Raw genomic sequence first — 23,022 nt, 5'->3', positions numbered from 1 at the left:
CTGTCCATTTTCCTCCAAACCATCTTTGAAATCCAGTCCTTCTCTTCCTCCTCATGCCTCTGTGTCAGGTCAAGCTCTAACTCTTGCATAATAACCTTTTAACAGTCTCCTTGCCTTCAGCCTTACCTCCCACGAATCCATCAGTCTCTGCAGTCAGTTTGTACAGGTCCCTCTTTGCCTCAAGCCTCAAAGCCTTGAAACCCTCCAGTGGTTCCTCTCTCCCTGCAGGGGTGAAGTCCAAGTTCCTTCCTGAGATGATATGATATGATACTACCCTTCTGCCTTTACAGTCCCTTCTCCAGCCACCCTCTGCCTCAAACATTTCACAGCACAGAAGCTGGCCTGTCTGAAGGGCCAGCTTCATAAGTGTGAGACCTATGCAGTTTATATATATATTTATTTATTTGGTTGCACTGGGTCTTTGTTGCTGCCCACAGGCTTTCTCTAGCTTCAAAGAGTGGTGGCTACTCTCTCCAGTTGTGGTGCAGGGGCTTCTCAATGTGGTAGCTTCTCTTGTTGCGAAGCTCAGGCTCTAGGCTCACAGGCTCAGTAGTTGTGGCTCCTGGGCTCTAGAGCACGGGCCCAGTAATTGTGACCCACAGGTTAGTTGCTCCGAGGCATGTGGCATCTTCCCAGACCAGGGATCAAATCCAGGTCCCCTGCAGTGTCAAGTGGATTCCTATCTACTGCACCATCAAGGAAGTCCAGTTCATATATTTTAACAAGGGCATTTTAATTATACACGGGACTCCCGTAGTTATCTTGCTAGTCTTTCCCGCCTGTTTTTCCCTGCACCTCGTTGCAAAGCCTGCAAAGCTTTGTACAGTCTACTCCAACCGGGAACACCACTCCCACATCTCCCTCTTTCTGCAGCTCTTCTTTTAACACTCAATTTAGGTGTTATCTTTGGGATGCCTCCTTTGACCCTCCTCCCTCCCCATCCCTGCCCTAATCACATAACACGTAGCAGGTGTTCAACACTTGTCTATTACATAAATTCAGTGAGAAGGTAATGTGCCAAAAAAGACTTTTAAACCATGATCCACGGTAAAGCGAGGCAAGTAGGGCGTTTCTAAAAAGACTCTTCTTGAGAGTCTCTTGGACTGCAAGGAGATCAAACCAGTCAATCCTAAAGGAAGTCAACCCTGACTATTCACTGGAAGGACTGATGCTGAAGCTGAAGCTCCAATACTTTGGCCACCTGATGCGAAGAGTTGACTCATTGGAAAAGACCTTGATGCTGGGAAATATTGGGGGCAGGAGGAGAAGGGGGCGACAGAGGATGAGATGGTTGGATGGCATCACCGACTCAATGGATATGAGTCTGAGCAAACTCCAGGGGATGGTTTACGACAGGGAAGCCTGGAGTGCTCCTATTCACGGGGTCGCAAAGAGTCGGATACGACTGAGCGTATCTAAACAACATCAAGTTATGGGCAGCATTATCACCATCTTCTACCCCACAAAGAACCACAATGCACTGGAATGTTTTCCTCTGGAATTGCATTTCTACTCTTGTATTCAAAATTTTTTCCCACTTATGTTCAAAATTAAAAAATGACATCATTAAAAAAATAAATAAATAAACAACATCAAGGACCTCTAGGTTCCTCAGTAGGCGCTAGGACCCTGTCGGCCGACTCGTTAATCTTTACGCAGAGGGCTCCGCGCCTGTCTGGCCGGGAGCGACTGGGATCAGCTCCAGGGCGCCGCCTGCTGGGATTCTGCAGCCTCTGCAGCCCTTTCCGGGCGCCCCAGCTCCTGCCAGGTCTTGAGCCCGCCTCGCGTCTCCCATTGGCTGGCTCCTCTTCTCCCGCCCTTCCCGGGCTCAGCCACTCGGAACCCCGGCGTGGGTGGGGCTTGAGGCCTGGGATGGAGCGCGCTTCCCGATTGGCTCTGAGGAAGGCGGTGACGTGGCCCGAGAAGACCCATCTGTGCCTAACCCGAGGCTCAGCCAGAACAGCCCTGGATTAGTGGTAGGCGGGGCGTGTCCCGGTCGGAGGCCGGAAACGGAAGTGGAGGAAAGATGCAGGTGGGGGAACAGCAGCTGGGGAAATGGGGGGCTGCCCTGGGGCCCCTGGGCTGAGTTCAGCCGGTCCTTTCCTGACATGCTTCCTCAGGCTCTCTCCGGGGGCGCCCTCCCCGGCCCGTTGTGCTGGCCCCACAGGGTGGCGGTTGGGGCGATGAAGTGAGCGCGCGAGCGGCTTGTCAGCTCGCAGCACTCACGCACCTTTCCCCGCCGTGTTTCCCGCCAGGACCATCAGCACGTGCCCATCGACATCCAGACCAGCAAGCTACTCGGTAGGAGGGGCGCCCCCGCTCACCTAGCTGTCAAGGGGAGACCTGGCCCCCTGGCCCTCTGTCACCAACAGCGGACCCGCCGACCACTCGCTCTGTTCTGTGCTCCCATCTGTGGCTGGACCTGCCTCAGTAAAAGGAGCGGGAAGGAACCATGCATAGAGTCTATACTTGACCTGTGTTTTCTATTTAAACGTATATAACATGTTGTCAGTCATGTATTTTAGGGACAGAGGAGAGTTGAAGGCTTGCCTTAAAGATGATCAGCTGCCGAATGGCAGATCTGAAGTTAGAACCTAAGTCTGTCAGGTTCCAGTATTGTATTACGCTGGAAAAAAAAACTTTCTTCCTTTTTATTTTTTCCTTTGACTTTAGGAGGAAAAGGCACGTAGGTCCAGTTGAAAAGAAAACCTTTTAATGGCCAGACCATCTCCCTGCTGTCTGTATCGCGTCTATATACCACCTCTCTAGTTCAGAGCCAGGGAAGGGCCTCTTCACTCTGACCCCTCTAGGGCAGTGCACAGCTCCTGGATTTTTAAATGGTCTTTGAATTAATTGTTTTGATGCCAGTTGTGTCATTAAGATGACATCTGTTTGACTGTGTCGTCCCTTTGCTTCCACTTCTGTGACATCTACATAATTTTTGTTTTTGGAGATTTTAGTGGAGTGCAGCAATGGGGATATAACTGATAACTAGTGTGGGCTCCCAGCATTTGACCAGTTAGCAGATTTCTTAACAAGGGCAAGGTGGCCACTTAGTGGAGCGTCTTTAACTTCATTTTGGATTTGTCCCAGCTCTTCAGGACCTGTACACTCTTGATGTATATGCTTGTTATTGGTCCTGAAAAGGACTGGTAAAAACCCAACCATTTATTGAGGGTTTATTCTATACCAAGTGCTGTTTTATGGGCTTAACATTATGAAAATGAAGACCACTACAATTCATTGAGCCCTTGCCATGCGCCAGGCATGATGTTCAGTGTTCTACCGTTTGTACTCAGTATATTTATCATGCCCATTTTACATGTAGAGAAACTGAGGCACAGAGAGGTTGAGAGACTTGCCCAAGAAAGTTGGTAATTAGAACCAGGACCAGCTGACCACAAAGTCTAGGTCTTAGCTCTCTCCTATGAGGAAATGTACATAGCTCTCATCCACCTATACCCTCAACTGAAAACAGATCTGGCCCAGAATCCAGGAGATCAGTCACACTGGTATCCATGTGTGCAGGATGGTGCTTCGCTGATAAGAGTAGACCAGTGTTATTTAGTCCTTAGGGGCTTTGCAGTTGTTCATTCATCTGGTATTTGGTGTAACCGACTTGTGTTTTTCATTGTCATGGTTAATCCCAGCCCTGAGAAAGTAGAAATTGAATGGCAGTAAGAAAGATATAATTATCCATGGAAGCAAAAATATCATGGAGAATTTAGAGTGGTCCAAAGTGTCACTTTGATGTCAGGACCAATTGAAAGCTTTCCTTTATCCTGTGTTGAGGCAGTTACTTTATAAAGTCACATTGTGGATAAAGTTAGGTTGCTGGAATCTGTTTAGCCCCAAGCATCCCTTTGAGCCTGTCTTCATTCCCATCTTCCCGTGACCCCCACACCTTAACCAATATGAGTACAACTTTTAGCCAATGCCTTAGCATATTTCACTTGAATCAGTGATGCAGTTTTGGCCATGGGAATGCTATGATTTGGGTTTCTGCTATAGACTGGCTGGTAGATAGAAGGCACTGCAACCTGAAATGGCAGAGTCTAGTATTGACCATCCGAGAGAAGATCAATGCCGCCATCCAGGACATGCCAGAGAGCCAAGAGATCGCCCAGCTGCTCTCTGGATCCTGTGAGTGCTTCGGGGCTGCATTACTGGACCCCCGTCTTTCTTGGGGTGGTATAAATCTGCTGAGCTGTTCCTCTTTCTTTAGTCATAGGACTGACCTCTAAAGAAAGAGAGGCTTTTATTTGGGGTATAGAGGCTGGTTTATTTCAACACAAAATGATGAAGGGGAGAGCTGTGCCCTCTAAAGTTACTGGCATATACATGAGTCAGCCATATGCGGAGGCTGCAGTGGTGGGTTAGAGACTATTATTTCCAAAGTCTTTGTTTTTCTTTGCTTTCCAGACATTCACTACTTCCACTGCCTAAGAATTGTGGAGCTTCTCAAAGGCACTGAAGCCTCCACAAAAAATATTTTCGGCCGGTACTCTTCACAGCGAATGAAGGCAAGTATGGGTGACGGTGGTAACGCGCAGCTGGAGGCATCCAGTCCAGGGGGTCAGAGGCTGTCTGGTCTCGCTGAGGTTCCATTGGAGATGCCCCCGTGGAATATTTTCTCAGCTTTCTCTCTGTCCCCATAGTTTATGCCAAAAGTAGATCCTGAAAGTGGAAGTATCAGTCGCTCAGTTGTGTCCAACTCCTTGTGCCCCTACGCCTGGGTTTCCATTTGCTTTAGGAATCGCTTGTTGGCACCATACTCTTAAAGTGGGTGGTCCAGCCAGCATTATGAAGGAGGATGAGGATGCAGAGACTGGGAGAGTGTCCCCTGTTGGGCGATTGAGCTGGGATGTGGCTGCCCTCCTGGCTCACTTCCTGTTTCTTTTCTTAGGATTGGCAGGAGATCGTAGCCCTGTATGAGAAGGACAATACCTACCTAGGTAAGGGGCCCAACCTGGGAGTCCCAGTGTCCACGGGGAGGCTCCCTCCTCGAATTTTGAGACACTGGGCTTCTAGGAGGTACAGTTCATGTGGGGAGAGAGGCTGGTGTGTAGATATTTGTGAGGTGGGAAAATAAATTTCAATGAGTGTTGGGAGGAGGATGACTACCAGGCAGGTTGTGGGCATTTGGATGGGTGCTTATGGGTCTTCTGCCGGTCACCTCTTGATGACTAGCTCCCCCGGCAACCCTCTGCTCCACTGGGCAGAAGAGGCACAGGCTGACCTGGGGCCTGTATCAAGTGCCTGAGAGAATAACTAAAAGGCTGACTGTAGTTTGGGTTGTATTTGCTAACAGTGTAAATAATTATAATAGCTAATATTGACCAAATATTAATACTTACTAAATGCAAGGAATTATACTTGAGTTTTATATGAATTCTCTTAATTCTCATGATAAATATTACTACCTCTGTTTTATAGTTGAGGACTGGATTGGAGAGGTTAAATGACTGTCCTCGGTTCCACAGCCAGGAAGGGGAGGAGCTGGGAGGTCAACCCCCATGCTCTTAGCCACCAGGCCAGGGTATATTTGCACATGTCCTTGGGGCGTGCCTGCCTTAGGTCTGGGGGTCTGGAGTGAACTTCCTGCGCCCATCTTTCTCAGTGGAACTCTCCAGCCTCCTGGTTCGGAACGTCAACTATGAGATCCCCTCCCTGAAGAAGCAGATCACCAAGTGCCAGCAGCTGCAGCAAGAATACAGCCGCAAGGAGGAAGAGGGCCAGGCGGGGGCTGCCGAGATGAGGGAGCAGTTCCACCACTCGTGCAAGCAGTACGGCATCACGGTGAGCAGGCCAGGTTTCCCGCGGCGGGGGACACATGCCTGGGGCCTGGCTGTCTTCCTGGGCCCGCTGCCTTTGCTTCTGGGGAGGGCTTTCCTTCTCTGCTGGTTGGGCCCTTCTTGGGCGAGTTTCTTGCCCATCTTTAGTCTTCAGACATTTTCTTTAGTCCACTGGACTCCACTTCCCACCACTTCTGTCTAAGCCCACCTCGTGGATCCTCTCTAGGGGGACAATGTCCGAAGAGAACTACTGGCCCTGGTGAAGGACCTACCAAGTCAGCTGGCCGAGATCGGGGCGGCGGCCCAGACCCTGGGCGAAGCCATTGACCTGTACCAGGCCTGTGTGGGGTTTGTGTGTGAAAGGTATTGAGGGCCCTGGCTTCTCCCCAGTGGAGGAGGGGCGGGGACCATTGAGCTACTTCCCCAACTGAGCTCTCTTCTCCACTTGTGCTTTTCCCTCGTGGCACTTGAGTGCCAGGCCCAGCAGTGGGCCTGGCCTCACAAGTGGGCAGCAGGAGGGTCAGTGGCATGCTCCATTGCAGCCCCACAGAGCAGGTGCTGCCGATGCTGCGGTTTGTGCAGACGCGGGGGAACTGCACGGTGTATGAGTGGAGAACAGGCACGGAGCCCACGGCAGTGGAGAGGCCACACCTTGAGGAGCCCCCTGAGCAGGTGGAAGAAGACGCGGTAAGACAGGCGGAGTGAGAGCCGCTTCCTCCCCTCAAGCATTGTTCAGTCCTCCTCGGTCCCCTTTGAACTCAGAGTCCAGAGGGAAGAAAGGGGTGTTCCTGTGAGAGAGACTGTAGGTGGCAGGGCCCAGAAGGCCCTACTCCTTTTTTCTGGCTTTCTGGAGACCGCAGGGTAGATGAGTGCTGAAGAGGCCCAGGAGGCTGGTCAGCTTTGAACTGGGAGCCCTTCAGTCCCCTGAGCTCTCTGAAGACAGACTTTCCTTTGGGAAACTTGGAGGCCATTGTTTGAACAGTGTGCCGTTGTTTCCTACTGAGACTTAGAAGAAGGCAGGCCCCTTTTTCTCACCCATCTTCTTTGAACTAACATTTTTTTCCCTTCTAGATTGACTGGGGTGACTTTGGGTTGGAGGTGGCATCTGAAGGGGCTGACTCTGGCATCTCTGCCCAGACTGCTGGAATTGACTGGGGCATCTCCCTGGAATCGGATTCAAAGGTTGGGATGCTCTCTCAGTCCATCTCTCTTGAGGACTTTCTGTGATTGCTATTTTGGTGATACAAAACATGTTGGGAATTTCCTAGTGGTCCAGTGGTTAAGACTCCGTGCTTCCACTGCAGGGGGCAAGGGTTCAATCCCCGGTCAGGGAACTGAGATCCCGGGTCCCTTTCAGTGTGGCCAAAGGAAAAAAAAAGTTTTCTCTCTTTCTCTTCAAAGACATCACTTGAAGTTCACAGCTCTTGGACCACATATAGTTTGGGAGGAGGTAGAGTTTCCAAAGTGACATGTTGGAGTTTTGATCTCTTTCTCTTGGTGTTTGGGGCAGGTGTAGGGCTATAGGCAGGTGGTACCTATATGCATGGGCCCACACTGCCATCTTTGCCACCTCCATCAGGGCTGGAGGTCCTTCATACAGTTGAAATGTGCATCATTGGACTTATTGAGGGCTTTAGTTTATCCTGGTTGCCTTTGCTGGGAGTTCTCCCAACAGTGCAGGGGTTCTTTGCTCTCCACCCAGGAAGCTGGGGGTGATGAGATAGACTGGGGAGACGATGCCACTGCTCTGCAGATCACCGTGCTGGAAGCCGGAACCCAGGGTGAGTGTGTTGCTCCCTGCAACCCTGGCAGAGGGTACCCCTGTGTCTCTAGAAGCAAAGAAAAAGTACACTGCCAAGACTGCTTCTCATACAGTTACCTGTTTTTTGTTTTTTTTTTTTCAAAATCTTGTTGATGATGTGAGTGTAGTGGATAGAGAAGAGTTCTTAAAATGAAGCCTAGAAACTCTCAATGCTTTGGATATTGAATGTGGGTCAGCCTTTGTCTGGGATGTTCCGAGAGGGCTGACAGGCTCTGAAGCCTGACCTGGCCCCCCTTCCCCACAAGTGGAGAGGCTGTGACTGTGATCTGAGCCACTAGAGGGCAGTGCAGGATGAGAGTTGATGCCCACCAAAGTGAAGGAACTCTTGGTTCTTTGGAACTCAGCTTTGGGGTCTTCCTCACAGACTGCAGTTGGCTCTTGGTGCCTGGTTAGGGCTGCGACAAATGGGAAAGGGTGAAGGAACTCTTGGTTCTTTGGAACTCAGCTCTGTGGTCTTCCTCACAGACTGTAGTTGGCTCTTGGTGCCTGATTAGGGCTGTGACAAATGGGAAAGGGTGACCCTTCCTTCTTGGGTTGGAACAGGAAGTGGCTTTAATGCAGTGTCTGTGACCATATTAATGCACCAGGACTTCTCAAACCGATGGTCTTGCCTAGTCTTTAACCACTTTATCACTTCTCTCTCTTCCTGGCAGCTCCCGAAGGTGTTGCCAGGGGCCCGGATGCTCTGACACTTCTTGAATACCCCGAGACCCGGAATCAGTTCATTGATGAGCTCATGGAGGTACTTTTGTCTCTGGATGTTGTGCGGGGAGGCCTGGCACCAGCATAGGCGGTATTGCTCTAGACGCCTGACCTGCCCTTCCTGTTTGTGTAAAGGATGCTGAGTGCTTTCAGTGTTCCAGAGCAGGGGTGCTCCCATTCACTCTGGAGCATTAGGATGCTTCCCATTCATTCCATTCATTCAACGGACTTCCCCAGTGGTTCAGTGATAAAGAACCCACCTGCCATGCAGGAGCTGCAGGAGACATGGGTTTGATCCCTGAGTCGGGAAGATCCCTTGGAGGAGGGTATGACAACCCACTCCAGTATTCTTGCCAGAGAATCCCATGGACAGAGGAGCCTGGCTACAGCCCATAGGGTCGCAAAGAGTTGGACACAACTGAAGCGACTGAGCACGTCTTCACTCAACAGTGTTTATCATGTTTATCATCCTTCCTAAACCCCTGGCACTGTCTGAGGAGACGAGCAGAAAACAAGGCAGCATCCTTGACCTCACGGAGCTTGTAGTCTAGTGGGGAGCGCTGGCGAGAAACGAGGCAAACAAGTGAAATACGCAGCATGTTAGGTGTTAACACAGTGCCATGCAGAAGGAGAGCTGGAACGGGAGAGGGGACTGCTGGGAAGGCCTGTTTTTATGTTAGTGGTCAAGAAGGCCTTATTGCAAAGGTGACCAGTAAGTCAAAACCTGCAGGGGTTGCAGAGAGAGCCACGCCCACGTCCGGCAGAAGAGCCTTCCAGGCAGGGGGAGCAACACAGAAGCTTGGAGGCAGAAGTGTGTCCTGCACAAGTGATGAGCAAGGAGGCCAAGCAGGGGAGCTGGGGGAGTAGAAGAGCTCGGAAAGCTGAAGGGAACTGGGAGCTGTTGGGGCTTTGGAGCAATTTTTGTTTCATGTCATCTCTGTGGCTGAGGTGTCTGGCAGCCCACAGTAAGAAGCTGTTCTTGGACCTTCTTTGTGGTACTGGGGAGCTGGGGGCCTGTCTTTGTTGATTTCTGAGTCTGTCCACTTCTCAGGCCTGCTGGCAGGGGAAGGCCTCCTAGAAGGTCTTGTCCTCACCAGTCTAGGTCAGGTTTCCATGGCTGAATAAAAGTGACAAGACATGTGACTGGTTCTCAGATTCTGCCTAGCCTTTTGTTAATCTAGGGCTTCTCAAACATAGACTCCTGTTCCCTGAATCTCATTTTTCCCATGGAGAAAAAATACCTTCATTCAGCAGAGAGAACCCCTTGAATTCTCTGCTTCGTAGTTATGTGATCCATAGCCTGAGAGGAGGAGGAGGTGGTCCTGGGTTAGGTAAGGCCTGCGGCAGCAATGAGGGGCTGAAAGGTGATGGTGGAGGCTGCCCCAGACTCCCACCTTAGAGTTGGTGAGTTTCTAGCAATAAAAATGCTCAGAGGACATACCTGCTCCTCTGTTGTTCAGGCACTAGGTGCGTGTTAGTCGCTCAGTCGCGTCTGACTCTCTGTGACCCCATGGCCCGTAGCCCACCAGGCTCCTCTGTCCATGGAATTCAGAATACTGGAGTGGGCTGCCATTCCCTTCTCCAGGTGATCTTCCTGACCCAGGGATTGAACGTGGGTCTCCTGCATTGCAGGCAGAGGCTTTACAGTCTGAGCCACCAGGGAAGCCCCGTTCATTTGCTAAGTCGTGTCCAGCTCTATTTGACACCATGGACAATACCACACCGGGCAGTCCCCTACTATGCCTCCTCCAGCCAACCCTTACTTTTTTCTTTATTTAGAGCAGGCTGAGGGCCTAGCTTCTGAGTGCTTTCCTCAGTTTGAACCAAATCCTCTTGTGTCCTCAGCTCGAAATCTTCTTGTCCCAGAGAGCAGTGGAGATGAGTGAGGAGGCAGACATCCTGTCTGTGAGCCAGTTCCAGCTGGCTCCAGCCATCCTGCAGGGCCAGACCAAGGCAAAGATGGTCGCCATGGTGTCGGCACTGCAGGATCTGATTGGCCGGCTCACCAGTCTTCGAATGCAGCACCTGTTTATGATCCTGGCCTCACCAAGGTCTGGCTTTCCCCTTGCTGTTGGGCTGTTCCTGGGCATGTTGCAGGGCACTGCCATCTTGGGCGGCCCTGCCTCCTTGTTTCCTCCTCTCTGTGACCCCTTGGACCTCATCCCTGCCTCCCATAACTGCACCACCCCAACTAGGGTTGGGGGTTCTCTTTGGGGCAAGATGGGGTGGCTTGACATATGCAGGCACAATCTGCCTCCTGCGTAGGATAGGGAAGTGGGAGTGGCATTCCATACAAGGAAGGACTGACGGATGTGGAGGCTGAGCGGCCGACAGAGACTGCCCTGTTCCAGCAGTTGAATGGGGACACCCAGGCTGTCCAGAGACACCGAACACTTACATGAATGCCCTGCCCAGGTATGTGGACCGAGTGACTGAGCTCCTCCAGCAGAAGCTGAAGCAGTCCCAGCTGCTGGCTTTGAAGAAAGAACTGATGGTGCAGAAGCAACAGGAAGCCCTCCAGGAGCAGGCGGTTCTGGAGCCCAAGCTGGATCTGCTGCTGGAGAAGACAAAGGAGCTGCAGAAGCTGGTGAGAGCAGAGAGGCAAAGCTGCCCAGTTTGCGCAGAACGAGGCCCCTTTGCCTTCTGCCTCCCGCCCACCCGGTGTCACTGTCTTTCAGATTGAAGCTGACATTTCCAAGAGGTACAATGGGCGCCCCGTGAACCTGATGGGAACCTCGCTGTGACCTACTGCCGTTGTTCCTGTCCATCTTCTCAGCGTTCAGGATGGAGGAGGGACAGCACGGGGCCCTTCCTGGTGAGAGACTAAGCCAACTGGAAGATGGAAGGCCCCGGATGGAACTGTCACCCGGAGGGTGATCTCAGCGCTCTCTGTACTCTCTGCAGGAGGCTGTCTTGATGGTCCTTCAGCCCCTCAGCCTCAAATCACAGCTTCTGCTCCTTCTTGTTAATGTAGTTGGACTTTAATAAAAGAGAGACATTCTTATTCCCTACTGACAGTGCCCGTCTCTGGGCCTGGGGTTGAGGCTGTATACCCACTTGCATGGGGTTCTTGATTCTGTGAGGTACCAGGCTGGGGACTTTTCCTCTTTGCCTCTGGTGGCAGGGAGGCCCCACAGATTAGTATCTACAGTTCAGCAAGGGGCTCTGGGGTAGCTGAGTCAGCCGGGGCCCTTTCTCTCCACGGCCAGGCCCAGACTGCCCCACTCAGGCCAGAAGCCCAAGGGGAGCAGTCAGGTGGCAGCCTTGTTGGAGCCAGCAAAGCTGTATTTTCCTTTTAATCACAGCTTACCTCCAGGCAGAGGGAAGATGCGGTTTGGGAAGGAAGGGTCTGATCAACAAGGTGGAGACAGGAGTTGTCACCTTCGCTAGCTGCCTGTCTACTTCCCACCCATAACTGCCTGCTCTGTGATTGGGTACAGCCCACCCCAGGCCAGCACCCCTCTCCCTGGCCACCTACCCATCCCCATTTCCCAGGAAGGGTAGGGGTTGGGGGTGGCCAGCAATTCGATTTTAATTTCATAGCAGAGCAGTTGATTCATGGCTCTTTGTCGCTGGCGTTGACTCCCGTAATGACTTTCCATCAAAATGAAAAGTGGAGTGACACCACTCATTATTCCTGCTGCTTGTTATCTCAGTTCTGGGGAGGGCCGCCCCCTCCCTGCTGCCTTTCAGCCGTCCTGGACAGTGAGTGATGGCCCCTATTAATCACCGACCCCGCGGACTCCGGCGGACACACGCTATCCAGAGGAGAGAGAGATAAGGCCGCATGAACTGCTCGAAGCCGCTCCTATCAATTAATGTCAGCCCATCGCTTCCCCCCAATCTTTGCCTGTTCACCTCCTTTTGGGGGGATTGGAAGTCTAGGAATTGAAAAAGGAAAGACATTGGTGTGGAATGTCGAGGTACAACTGTCCTTGGAATAGAAGGGCTCTGGGGCCTGAGCGGGTGTGTCCCACCCTCAGGCGCTGTGAAGCCTCGGCTGGGGAGCTGCCTGCGGCTCTGGGGTCCTTTCTCTCTGAGAGCGTGTCGGCTACCTCCTGCCCCACCTGTTTGGCTGTTGGCTCCACTGGCCTTCTGACCTACCCCTTGCGGCCGCCATCAGCTCGCTGAGCCATGCTACCCTTGCCCGCTCTGATGTCCCTCGTCCAGTCACCAGTTGTCACACAGGCTCTTTGCTCACAGGCACTGGGCTTTGGGGAGAACCCTGTGGTCATGTGACCACGGCAGGCTGGGTTCAGGCCTCCTAAGCTCTTGCTCCTGCCCTCAGGCGCACCTCGCTGGCCTTCTCCACCCTGCCTGGGGCCAATAGGGGATGTTGGATGTGCTATTTGGCTGCAGGAGACAAGAAGTGGGTTTAATAGGTTTTCTCAGCAGATTTTTTGTCACCTTGGTAAGCAGTGTGGCTAAGAGACTTCTCTCAGGGGGTACTGGGCCCATTTCACTGCTTATCTGTTGAAATCAAGGCCCATCTAGCTGTAGGTTCATGTAACTGATTTCTTAAAAGAACCATATCGTTGGGTTTGTTCTCCAGAGCCTCTAGCCCTATTTGCCTGTGACCCTGTGCTTTGCTTCCTGGGTCCTACTTTCCCCAACCACCCAATGGCATTGAAGAGCCCACCTGGCTGTTTGACCCCGCAGAAGGGCAGCTCTGTGTCTTTCCAATCTGCTCCCAGATTTCCCGGAGCATCACTCTGATTGCATTTAGCTTCCTGCCTGTTCATCTCAGAGGTGGTTGTGAGGATTAAATGAGTTAACATCTGCAGAGCTCTTAAAACAGTGCCTGGCACAGCGTATGTGCTTGCTGGACATATGTGAGCTCTTATTTTGGGTTTCTGAAACAATGTTAAGAATGCTTCCTCCTGTCCTAACTTCCTTCTTTGAAGCGGGGTGGGGCGGGTGGCGGGGGGCCGGCAAAGAGGCTCCTTGGGGAGCTTGAAGACCAAGTTCTGAGCAGTCAGGTTTCTGGAACTCCCAAAACAACAGGCAGAGAGAGGAGATGGGCCCAGATTACACTCTTGGAATCCTTCGTTGGATGAGAGTTATGTTGCCAAGAGCATTCTACTTTTCTGTTTGCTTTTATGCCACCTCTTTGCAGAGAAGATTTAAGGTGCTCACTGCTTAGCTAAGACATGTCATTACCGGCCTCAGATAAGGAAAACATCACCTTTCCAAAATCCTTTCACCCAGGCAAATCCCGGCATTGTCAAGCCCGCTCACTATGACTCTGTTCAGGTGAAGCCTTTCTTCCCGCATAGACTCTGTCCTTTCCAAGTCTGGTTCTCAAAGTGTAGGATCCCTTTGCTCTGCAGCACGTGATGGCCGACCATGAAGGTGGGTTAAGTAGAGTGCTAATGATGGCTCCTCTGGGTTCCAGCCACTCAACTAAGGGCTTGACAGGGAGATAGGTCCTATACATCCAGAACTACTGTCCCAGGGCCTGTGTGGGGCAGGGGTTCTCTGTATCATTAAGACCAAAATCTCACTCTGAGTATGATCTGCTCTAGGGGAGCAGGAGCTAATTCTGCCTGGTTGTGTCCGTCTCCCTTGTTAATTCCCCAGGTGTTCCTTACAGTTTCTCCCCTAAAAACGTGGATCCTGCAGCTCTCCCTGCTTTTTCATTTACACTTGCCTGTACTGTTACTAAGTTCTATTTCATCTTCCCCCACACCCTACCCCTGCTTGGGCCGCCACCGCCAGATCTTAGTTCCCCAACCAGGGTCTTGGCCCTCAGCAGTGAAAGCACAGAGTCCTAACCCCTGGACCACCAGGGAATTCCTGCTTCATCTTTTAATTGCCATGTGTTTATTTTCCTCTCCCCACTACTCCAAACACGTACATGAATGCGCACACACAATTTAATAACAGTAGCCGTGGTGATGGGCATCTTCTCTGGAGCTAGACTGTCCGGGTAAAATCCCAGCTCCACTCTTGCCGCCTGTGTGGTCTTGGGTGAGTCCCTGGACCTCTCTGCACCTCATTTTTTCACCAGTGAAATGACAAAGGAAGACACCCTCGAGGTGGATAGCTGTGGTGAGTATGGGCAGCACCCAGAGGGTACCTGGTGCAGAAAGACTGCTGGCAGCTTGTGAGGGGTGGTGGATGCAAACATCCTGGACTTAGGTTAGAAACTTCCATTCAGGTCCCGGTTCCATATGTCCTGGATATTCCAACACATCCCAAACCACCCCCATCAGCATCCGCATCCCACCCTGTGTCCCTCTCTTATCTCCTATCTCTGTTCTATCAACAGGCTCTTGGCTCTGCTGGTTCACCTCCAATCCACCTTTTCTGTGTGCTTTGTTGACCTAATGATTTCCCTACTTAGAAACCCGGATGCCCCCTCAGCTCCCCAGACTCCTAGTGTCACAGGGTAGCCCTTGACATCTGTGTTCACCTGCCTTTCCAGGCTGGGTATCCACTGAAGATACCAAACCCATATATGTCCCCAGACCCCTTCTGGGGTCCTTTTAGCCCTCCTTTTAGACCCACACTAGCTGGTGAGACCCACACTCATTTCCAGTTCCCAGGCAGAATGAGTTCCCCCCATCCTCAGCAGCATCCCTGATGCTGTCTGTAGATGTCCTGAATTCAGGGAGCATCTCTCGACTATGACTGCCTTCCCATGGGCTGAGCCCCAAACGGAACTGCTTAAGAGCAGGGGCTGACTTTCGCTCATTTTTGCCTCCTTCCCTTTTGTGCCCTCCCCTTTGGAATCTCATGGGCTTCCCTGGTGGCTCAGATAGTAAAGAATCTGCCTGCAGTACAGGAGGCCTGGGTTCGATTCCTGGGTCAGGAAGATCCCCTGGAGGAGAAAATGGCAACCTACTCCAGGATTTGTGCCTGGAAAATCCCACAGACAGAGGAGCCTGCAGGCTGCAAACTGTGGTGTCATAAAGAGTCGGACACAACTGAGTGAGCACGCACGCTTTGGAATCTCAAACTTAACTTCTCTGAACTTCAGTTGTGTTAGTGATCTCACAGTTGACTCTGACTTCTAAAATGTCAGATCATTTATGACATTTTATGATTATATGACATTTTATGACATGTTACGATCACGTGGTACACAATTAAGTTAAAAAAAAAAAGAGTCCCATAAAGAAGTTTGGGAAGGAAATTGGGTTTAATTGGGCTTTTAAAAATGAACCAATGGTCAGATTAAGTCCGATCCACAGTTGTCTAGTGATAGTGCCTGCCCCGAGGATCTTCTGGGCCAGTCTGTCCTATCTCTGTTTGGTTGAGGACTCTTCCAGAGAAAAGAGCTGCTGTTCAGCCTCTTGGAGGTTTCATGGCTTCACTGACCTAAGTCTGCCGCTGCTTACTGAATGCTGCCCACATGCTGCGTTCTGAACAAGCTGATCTGCACCCCGGGTAATCAGGCCCCAGGCTCTGCTCCCAGGTTCCTAGCAAATTGGCGGGGAGGTAAGGGGGGCAGCAGGAGGGTGTTGAGCCTGCTTCAGGGCAAAAAAGCCTGGGATGCCAGCTGACCCTGACGAAGATCTCTGTGTCCTCCAGGCGCCCTTCCTCTCAGGTGGTGAGCAGGGCCCTTCTGGGTACATGGGCCCTGAGTAAACTCATACCTGTCCTGCCTGCCACCCTTCTCTCCTCCCCCAAGCTCCAAAGAAAACCAGTGTGAATATTTAAACTTCTCCTGTGTGTCTAATAAAAAGTTCTGCACTATTTAACGCCCCAGCTATCCATTACTGTCGGGAGCTGCCCTCTCCCTCCCAGCCTTCCCCTCCCTCCCTCTTGCCCAAACCCCGCGCAGTGAAGCCATTTGTCAAAGCCCTCGCCGCAGGCTGCGCTTGGCTGTGTCTGAAAGGACAAGCGCCCTGCAGGGGGAGGCGGGGATGAATAAAGGGGCTATGCAAATTGCTGCTTAATCTGCAGAGAAACACCCAGGCTTTGGGGAGACGCTCATTACTTCTTTTAACTGTGATTAACGGGCAAATTAAACCCGAGCCCTTAACTCTCTCCTGGCAGAGGACTCGAACGCAGAGCCCTGGGCTGTGCAGGTGGAGGGAGGCTCTGGTGTGTAGCTGCAGCCCCCGGGGGGCTGGGATCGAGGAGAAGTCTGACCCTTAACCTGTGTGCCGATACCATTGTGGAGTAGGAGGGAGGGGAGCCCCGAATTGGGTAGGTGGGCAGATCCAGCGCAACTTAATACATAGGGAAGGGAGCACCCCATGCCCTAAGAATGAGGGAGTGGCCCTGGGTTGCTGCCTTCTGTTCCTCGACAACAAAAGTGTGAGGACTCTCTGGCCTCCCCTGCCAGGACCTACTGTTGGTGTGACCACAGCACCTTTAGCCCCAAACCTGGGGCTGAAAATGTGTGTCTGAGGAACCTCCAGAAGTTCAACTCCAAAACTGACCTTGGGCCCAGGGAGGTGGGAAGAGGCAAAGAAGCAGAAGGAGGTCAGGGACTGTTTTTATGGGAGTAGAGCATGCTAAGTCACTTCAGTCGTATCTGAGTCTTTGCAACTCCGTGGACCATGGACGGTAGCCTTCCAGGCTCCTCTGTCCATGGGATTTCCCAAGCAAGAAGACTGGAGTGGGTTGCCATGTCCTTCTCCAGGTGATCTTCCCAACCCAGGGATCCAACCAGCATCTCATGTCTCCTGCCCTGGCAGGCGGGTTCTTTACCACTAGGGCCACCGGGAAGCCCCATTTATGGGAGGAGAGACCCTAGGAACAGTCTTGCTACAGGTTATACAGGTTATAAGCTTACAGAGTCTAGCACCCAAATCAGAAGGGGTCAAAGGTCCAAGGCAGCCCTCTCTGTTTCTTAACCCATCCGAGTGTGTGTGTTAAGATATCTGACACAGCTCAGAACATATGATTTAACCCTTTTTGTGGGCACCATTCAGTGGTGTTAAGTTCATTCACATCGCTGTACAAACATCCCCACCACTCATGCTGTCTGATTTTTGAGCCATCCTGGGTCACCTATAGAGCCAAAGACCAGCCACCTACAGTCACCTCTAATAGACAACAACAAGTGAGGCAGAACTGTAGGTGGAATAGTTTTGTTTGAAATGCAAAAACCTGGGTAAGGCCGCTGGTGCCTGGCACTCCAGGTGAGTGGAATGGAGGCCTCATGCTCCGGAGGTGGATTGGGTGGAAATCCTGTAGGGATTCTCTGTTAAAGAAGGTCCCCTAAGCCTGAGTGAATAGGAGGTGAAAGATGACATACAACGGTGACAGACTGTCTGTCAAGCTGACGGGGCCGAGGAGAGACACGGGCCCGTATTTTATTTTGTCGTCGTCAAGTGGATCAGTAGGTCTGTCATAGAAACCAGGCCTGACAGCTCGCTCAGCGACTCAGCCCTCTTTTCTTGACTCCTGCAGCCCAGCTCCACCATCTATTAAAACATCCCGGGCTGTCAGGGATATTAAAAGGCTCTGTCACTCCTTCTTAAAACAGTCATAAATACAATCTGGACATGAGCATTTGGGCAGGAGCCCCAGTGCTGAATGGGAAGAGACAACAGCAGGGACGCCTACCTTCCTTGAGAGCCAAGGCTCAAACAGGGAGCCCGGGATTCCTCTCCTTTTTCTCTCGAATGCAAGAATAAGGGCCGTCTCCAACATCTGCTGGGGCCTGGCATCTTGAAAACAACTGTTGTCAAACGTAGAATGTGGCCTTTGTTAGCATGACCACAGCCTCAGCTTATCTCTGGTGCCCGGCGCACCCAGACGGCACCTGTTCTACATGACTGCTTGTGCACCTGCTTCCTAGGCCTCCCCATGTGGCGCAGTGTGGGAAGGAACCAAAAGGCAATGAGAGAGCCCCCCATTCTTCTTCCTCCTGTCCCTCTTCTACTCTCCCTGCCCTGCGAGGCCTCATGACTGACCCATCCTGGAACAAGGGTCTTAGGCTAGAGGCTTCCCAGGCAGGCTCCCCAGAGTGCCAGATGGAACTTGTAATCAGGCCAGTTGGAAAACCCCAGTCAGCCCGGAATCCTGAGTCTCTTCAAATGATGGGATCACAAATCTTCTTGCCTGGAAACTTCCAGCTCTCAAAGAGGGCATTCCCTTCCTTTCTACATAAGCGTGCATGGCCTCAGGCTTCTTGCTAGGAGCTGGCCCCTCTTTTCAAGAGCATCCTATTTGGGATGGAGGATGTTTCTCCAGCTTGCAGCTCTATGCCTCTATACCCAGGCAAATTCTTACTCTGGGCTCCATCTCTGTTGGGCTATGTTGTCACCAAGTGCCTAGTTTACTGAAACATATAAAGGCCCTGTGCTGACATCATCAGGGCAGCACCCCGGACACTGGCCTCTTGAAATGTCCTTTCTTCTGCCCACCCAGTGTTTGAAGGCTGGAATCACTTCCCATCCCAGTACTTCTAGATAACTTTGGATTTTTTTTTAAACTATGGACTGATTTGTGTGTGTGTGTGTGTTTATTTGTTTTCAAAGAAATTACGTTCTCAGCAGCTTTCCCCGAATATTTCATGTTAAGAAGTGTCAGACTTTTAGCCTTCCTTTCTATAATATTTATTACATGCCTACCTTATTCAGTCGTCCAGCCCCAGAGGACAGGACTAGGTCTATGTGTGGAGGAAAGAGGGAGGGCATGTTTCTGCCTAATATATGAAGCCTTTCATGACAACCAAAGGTGCTCCACGGGACACAGGTGAGATAGTCATCATCACTGAGGACCTTAGGCGGGTCAGTATCTGGTGGGGACACTGCAGAGGATGGGAGATTGGTGGGATGACTCTGAGAGTCAGTGACTGGGGCACTTGGTATGTCTGGAAGCTGAACAAGGCCTAGCAGCTGTTCCCCAGCTGCCTTCCATGCGGCCATCTTGCCGTGTAATCCCAGATGATCAGGCCCCTCACCCTCTAAGGTCACGGGGCCAGCGGCAGGGTAGTGGGCAAGCCCTTCTTTGCTCTGGTAGCCCCAGGCAGTGTCTGTGACGGCCTGGAGAAGGCAGCATGTGAGAGGTGGTGATGAGAAAGAGACCCTACCAGCTTCCGGGGTAGAGAAAGGCTCAGAGCTCTCTTCCGGGCCACGCCCCTCCCACTGGCTTCCACTCCTACTCCCCTCCAGCCATCGTCTCCCTTTCCACCTGCCTTAGCTTCTCCCTCCCTCCTTTGCTCTTCTAACCCCCTTCCCTCCTCCACAGCCTCCCGCATCTCCATGGCGATAAAAGGGGAGGTGTGGTGGGCTGTGCCCTGTATTTGGAGTCGCTCCATAATAGCCCCTTTCTCTGGAGACACAGGGGCTGCCTGTGGAACTAATCTCTCCCTGCCCATCAGCTCACAAAGGCCAGGGAAGCCCCTCCCTCAGCCTAGCCGCCCCGGTGACCCCGAGCTCGTTTCCGGTGCGCTTCCAGCCCTCCGGGGCCTGCAGCTGGGCCTCTCTCATGGGATCCTGCACACAGGCAGGGTCACCCCGGCTGACCTCCCCCGAGGACAGGGGTCAAGCCCCCTCTGGGGTCTCCAATGTGATTGGAAGGGAGCTGAGGCGGGGGATATGGGGGGTTGTAGGGGGAGGACCGGCATGGGGGAGGGAGCCTTCTCTTTTAATGTAAAATTAAAAGACTCCCTGTGTCTTCCTGTCTTTGCAGCTCAGGCTGGGTCGCCTGGCCTGGGACCCCACCCCTGGGAATCTGGACGTCTTAGAAATGAGTTAAACTCTTGGCAATGGGGCTTGGTCAAACCTGATCTGGAATATCGGAATCTCCTTAGCTTAGTTGCGGGCTCAGAGGAGGTTCTCTGGGTAGCAGAGCTGTGACTGTATTAGGCAGGAAGGAGGCCTCAGGCTTCAGAAATGATCTACTTAGCTCAAGCCATCCTCATCCCTGGAGAAGAATATTCGAGGGAGTGGATCTGGTGGAAACACAGACTAGGAAGTCAGAATGGCTGGGACTCAATCCCAGCTCCACCACCTACCTACTGTAAGACTTCACGTGTAGAATGGGATAATACTGCCTACAGTTATGACGATCAAATGGTTTAACACATGTAAAGTGCCCAGAGGGAAACTAGCTTGTTGTCCACGTTACATAAATGTTAGTTATGAGGGTTATTGATGCTATTATTATTGGGTCTTGTAGACCTGTACTTCCTGAACAGTGCTTATTTCAAATATTCAAAGTCTTTGTCCCTACAAGTTCTCTCTCTTTTCTATGTTATAGAGCACATTGTGATTTCTGGCAAGGAATAATATACAGTCACTCTCAATTGCTTGTTGATGAAAAAAAGGCATATTTTGCCTATATAGACAGCAGCTCTAACCAAGGGACACAGCTAAGCCAGAAGGGAGTCATTGGCCCCTTATAAAACAAGGCCAAGTAAAAGATAGGAGTTCAGAAAAGTTGAAGGAGGTCTGATGGGAGCTGCCAACAGCTCTCCTAACCCACCCAAGTTATTACTGGAATCATTTCAGGAGATAATTTAATGCTCTCTCTCAGTGGCCCTGTTTGCTCCTGCAGGGAAAAATAAATAAATAAACAAACCCAACCACCCCAACCAACTCAAGCTTTATGAGAACATCACTTGCAAATGTTTAATGACACGGTTATTAATATAACTGTCCTGGCACCTCCCCTACATCTGATCACTGGTGAATTATGGGCCTTGAGTTCTGACTGCTGCTCCCATTACTGCAAACAGTTCCACTCTGTCCTTGCACACGCACAGAGACCTCAGAGTCTGGAGCAGGGCCTGCTGCCCCAAAGTTGGGAGCAGGAGAACTTGGGGAGTCTGGCTAAGGGGTGGGGCTGGAGGGTGAGAAAGAACTAGCTGAGGCTGGGCGAGAAGGCACCCATCGGGTGTGGTGGTGGTGAGAACACTTGACTAAGAATCCAGAGGCCTCACTTTAACACCATCTTTAGTTCTATGTTTCAGCCCAATCTTTCGGTTTCCGGGACCTCATTTCTTCACCTATTACATAAGGATTTTTAAAAATTATTTCTTCCTCTTTGCCATTTTTAAGCATGTATAATGTTCCAGGCATTGTGCTAAATGCCTTAGATGATTATTATTATTCGGCTGCACCACATGGCTTATGGGATCTTAGTTCCCCAACCCAGGGACTAAACTCTGGGCCTTTGGCAGTGAAAGCCAAATGCTTTCAAAGGTCTGAGTCCTAACCACTGGACCACCAGGGAATTCCCAGTATTGTCTTATTTAATGAATTCTCAGGAGTGTGTATGATAATACTCGTTTAATCCTCATTTAGTAGATAAGGAAACTCAGGCTCTCAGAAATTCAAAAGCTTGTCTGAGGTCACACAGCTGGTAAGCAGGGATACTGGTCTGCAACTTTAATCTGCCTGACTCCGGGGCCAAAGCCCCTTACTGTCTGTCAGGCTGCGCTGCCTGCTGGGGACAGTAACACCTGTCCTCCCACCTGGGAGGGTGGGAGACTCAGATGCGCCCCTGGCGGTGGAAGGGCACTGCCAAGCGCACAGCGGTCAGATGTGGTGACATAAAAGGGTTCCCAAAGGAAGGCAAAAGAAGTTGGGGTGGGATGAACTGAGATTAGAGGCATGGGCTACCAGAAGAAGCTGGCAACATCCCCAGAGGACTGGATTTAGCAGTGAGCAGGCCGCATCCTGGCAATACTGCCTTTGGAAGAACACGTGATAGTTGATTTCACTTGACAATGAAAGGGGAGCCTCTTCTCATGTTCTGAGTCTTCCCGCTCTTGCCGCGCTGTTTTTGATTCTGGTCTCGCTGGGTCATCCTCAGAGGCTCTGAGCTGAGCAAAGCTGTGGTCCAGCTGAGGGGGCAGATGCTGCTGTTTCCTGCTATCCAGGATGTGGTTCCACAAAGGACTGATGGGCCTGGAGAAGGTGAAGCCCCCAAGGAGAAGTCCCCCCTTAGGCCCTAGGAGTTCAGCCATAGTGGGTAATTGGTGGAGCTGGCACAAGAGTAGAGAGGTGGCCAGGGGCTGTGGACAGTCGGGACAGACCCCGCTCCCCCCTTTCCCCCCATTCCCACTCCTTGCCTCTCCTGGCCTGGCCTAGGTTTGCTGGCCGGCAGGCTGGCTGCTTGGTATTCTGCTCAGGTCCCTGCATCCGGCCTCCTGGCTCCCCTGCCAGAGGGGCCTCCTCCCCCAGCCCAGCCTGGGCCATGTATTATCCTCGCAAGATTGAGGGCCTAATGGAGGTAATCAGCACCGGGGGAGCCACTCCATCCAGGCTTAGGAGGGAGGGCAGAGACGTGCTGGTTGGTGCCTTTGCCCACCCTGAGATCTGGGTGTACTTGTGGGGGCCCCTGGAACTGAGGAGGGGCTTGCAGCAACCCCTCAGGGAGGACTCTGGACAATTTCAACCCAGGACATGGTACTGAAATAACCCCTCTCTTCCTCTCTCTACCATACCCTTGACATCCGGGGCCCCTGTGGGGAGACCCCAGCCACCACCAGCTCTCCTGAAGGACTTTCTGCTTGCTGTGGGGAGGGCAAGCTCCCACACCCAGCCCACCCCTCGCCTGAATGCCAGCTGGCCAGCGTTGGAGCCAGTGCTGCACGGCCTATTGTTTCTTGACTCTCCTCCCACGGTGGGAGGTAGGGGGGCTGAGCCTGGCCCCCCAGGTCAGGAGCACAGGGCAACCCCTCCCCTCCCCAGGCTTCAAAGGCCTGCAGGGACAACCCTTGCCCCTGCAGGGCCTCTCCTCTGGGAGCTGTGAGGGGGGCAGCTGCCCCCAGAGCAGCATTCAGGAGCT

The 23,022-nt window shown here is 52.0% G+C and overlaps 1 protein-coding gene across 3 annotated transcripts; it reads left to right on the top strand.

Annotated features, from left to right (window-relative positions):
- Positions 1-2,005: 2,005 nt before the first annotated feature.
- On the top strand, positions 2,006-11,330 carry CDK5RAP3 (CDK5 regulatory subunit associated protein 3). 3 transcript variants are annotated; one of them, XM_004012810.5, is made up of 14 exons: positions 2,006-2,032; positions 2,256-2,301; positions 4,012-4,143; positions 4,423-4,523; positions 4,907-4,955; positions 5,621-5,799; positions 6,022-6,158; positions 6,338-6,482; positions 6,867-6,977; positions 7,498-7,576; positions 8,271-8,359; positions 10,165-10,370; positions 10,735-10,906; positions 10,998-11,330. In XM_004012810.5, the coding sequence occupies exons 1-14, from the start codon at positions 2,027-2,029 to the stop codon at positions 11,061-11,063; spliced, it is 1,518 nt and encodes a 505-aa protein (XP_004012859.2). In that variant the 5' UTR covers positions 2,006-2,026; the 3' UTR covers positions 11,064-11,330. The 3 variants fall into 3 exon arrangements, with proteins under 3 accessions (XP_004012859.2, XP_060250840.1, XP_060250841.1); XM_060394857.1 differs by having other exon boundaries at positions 10,735-11,330; XM_060394858.1 differs by lacking the exon at positions 2,006-2,032 and adding an exon at positions 2,674-2,737 and having other exon boundaries at positions 10,735-11,330.
- Positions 11,331-23,022: the final 11,692 nt, after the last annotated feature.

The sequence above is a fragment of the Ovis aries genome, chromosome 11 (genome assembly GCF_016772045.2).
Source record: "Ovis aries strain OAR_USU_Benz2616 breed Rambouillet chromosome 11, ARS-UI_Ramb_v3.0, whole genome shotgun sequence".
Lineage (NCBI taxonomy): Eukaryota > Metazoa > Chordata > Mammalia > Artiodactyla > Bovidae > Ovis > Ovis aries.
The sequence above is the reverse complement of the archived record's forward strand: the minus strand, read 5'-3'. Positions and strand labels throughout refer to the sequence as shown.

What these genes read in the sequence shown, in the direction of transcription:
- CDK5RAP3 (XM_060394857.1), top strand. An exon ending in GAAGGACAATACCTACCTAG is followed by an intron (nt 4,956 to 5,620) that starts GTAAGGGGCCCA and finishes CATCTTTCTCAG; the next exon opens with TGGAACTCTCCAGCCTCCTG. An exon ending in GCAAGCAGTACGGCATCACG is followed by an intron (nt 5,800 to 6,021) that starts GTGAGCAGGCCA and finishes GATCCTCTCTAG; the next exon opens with GGGGACAATGTCCGAAGAGA.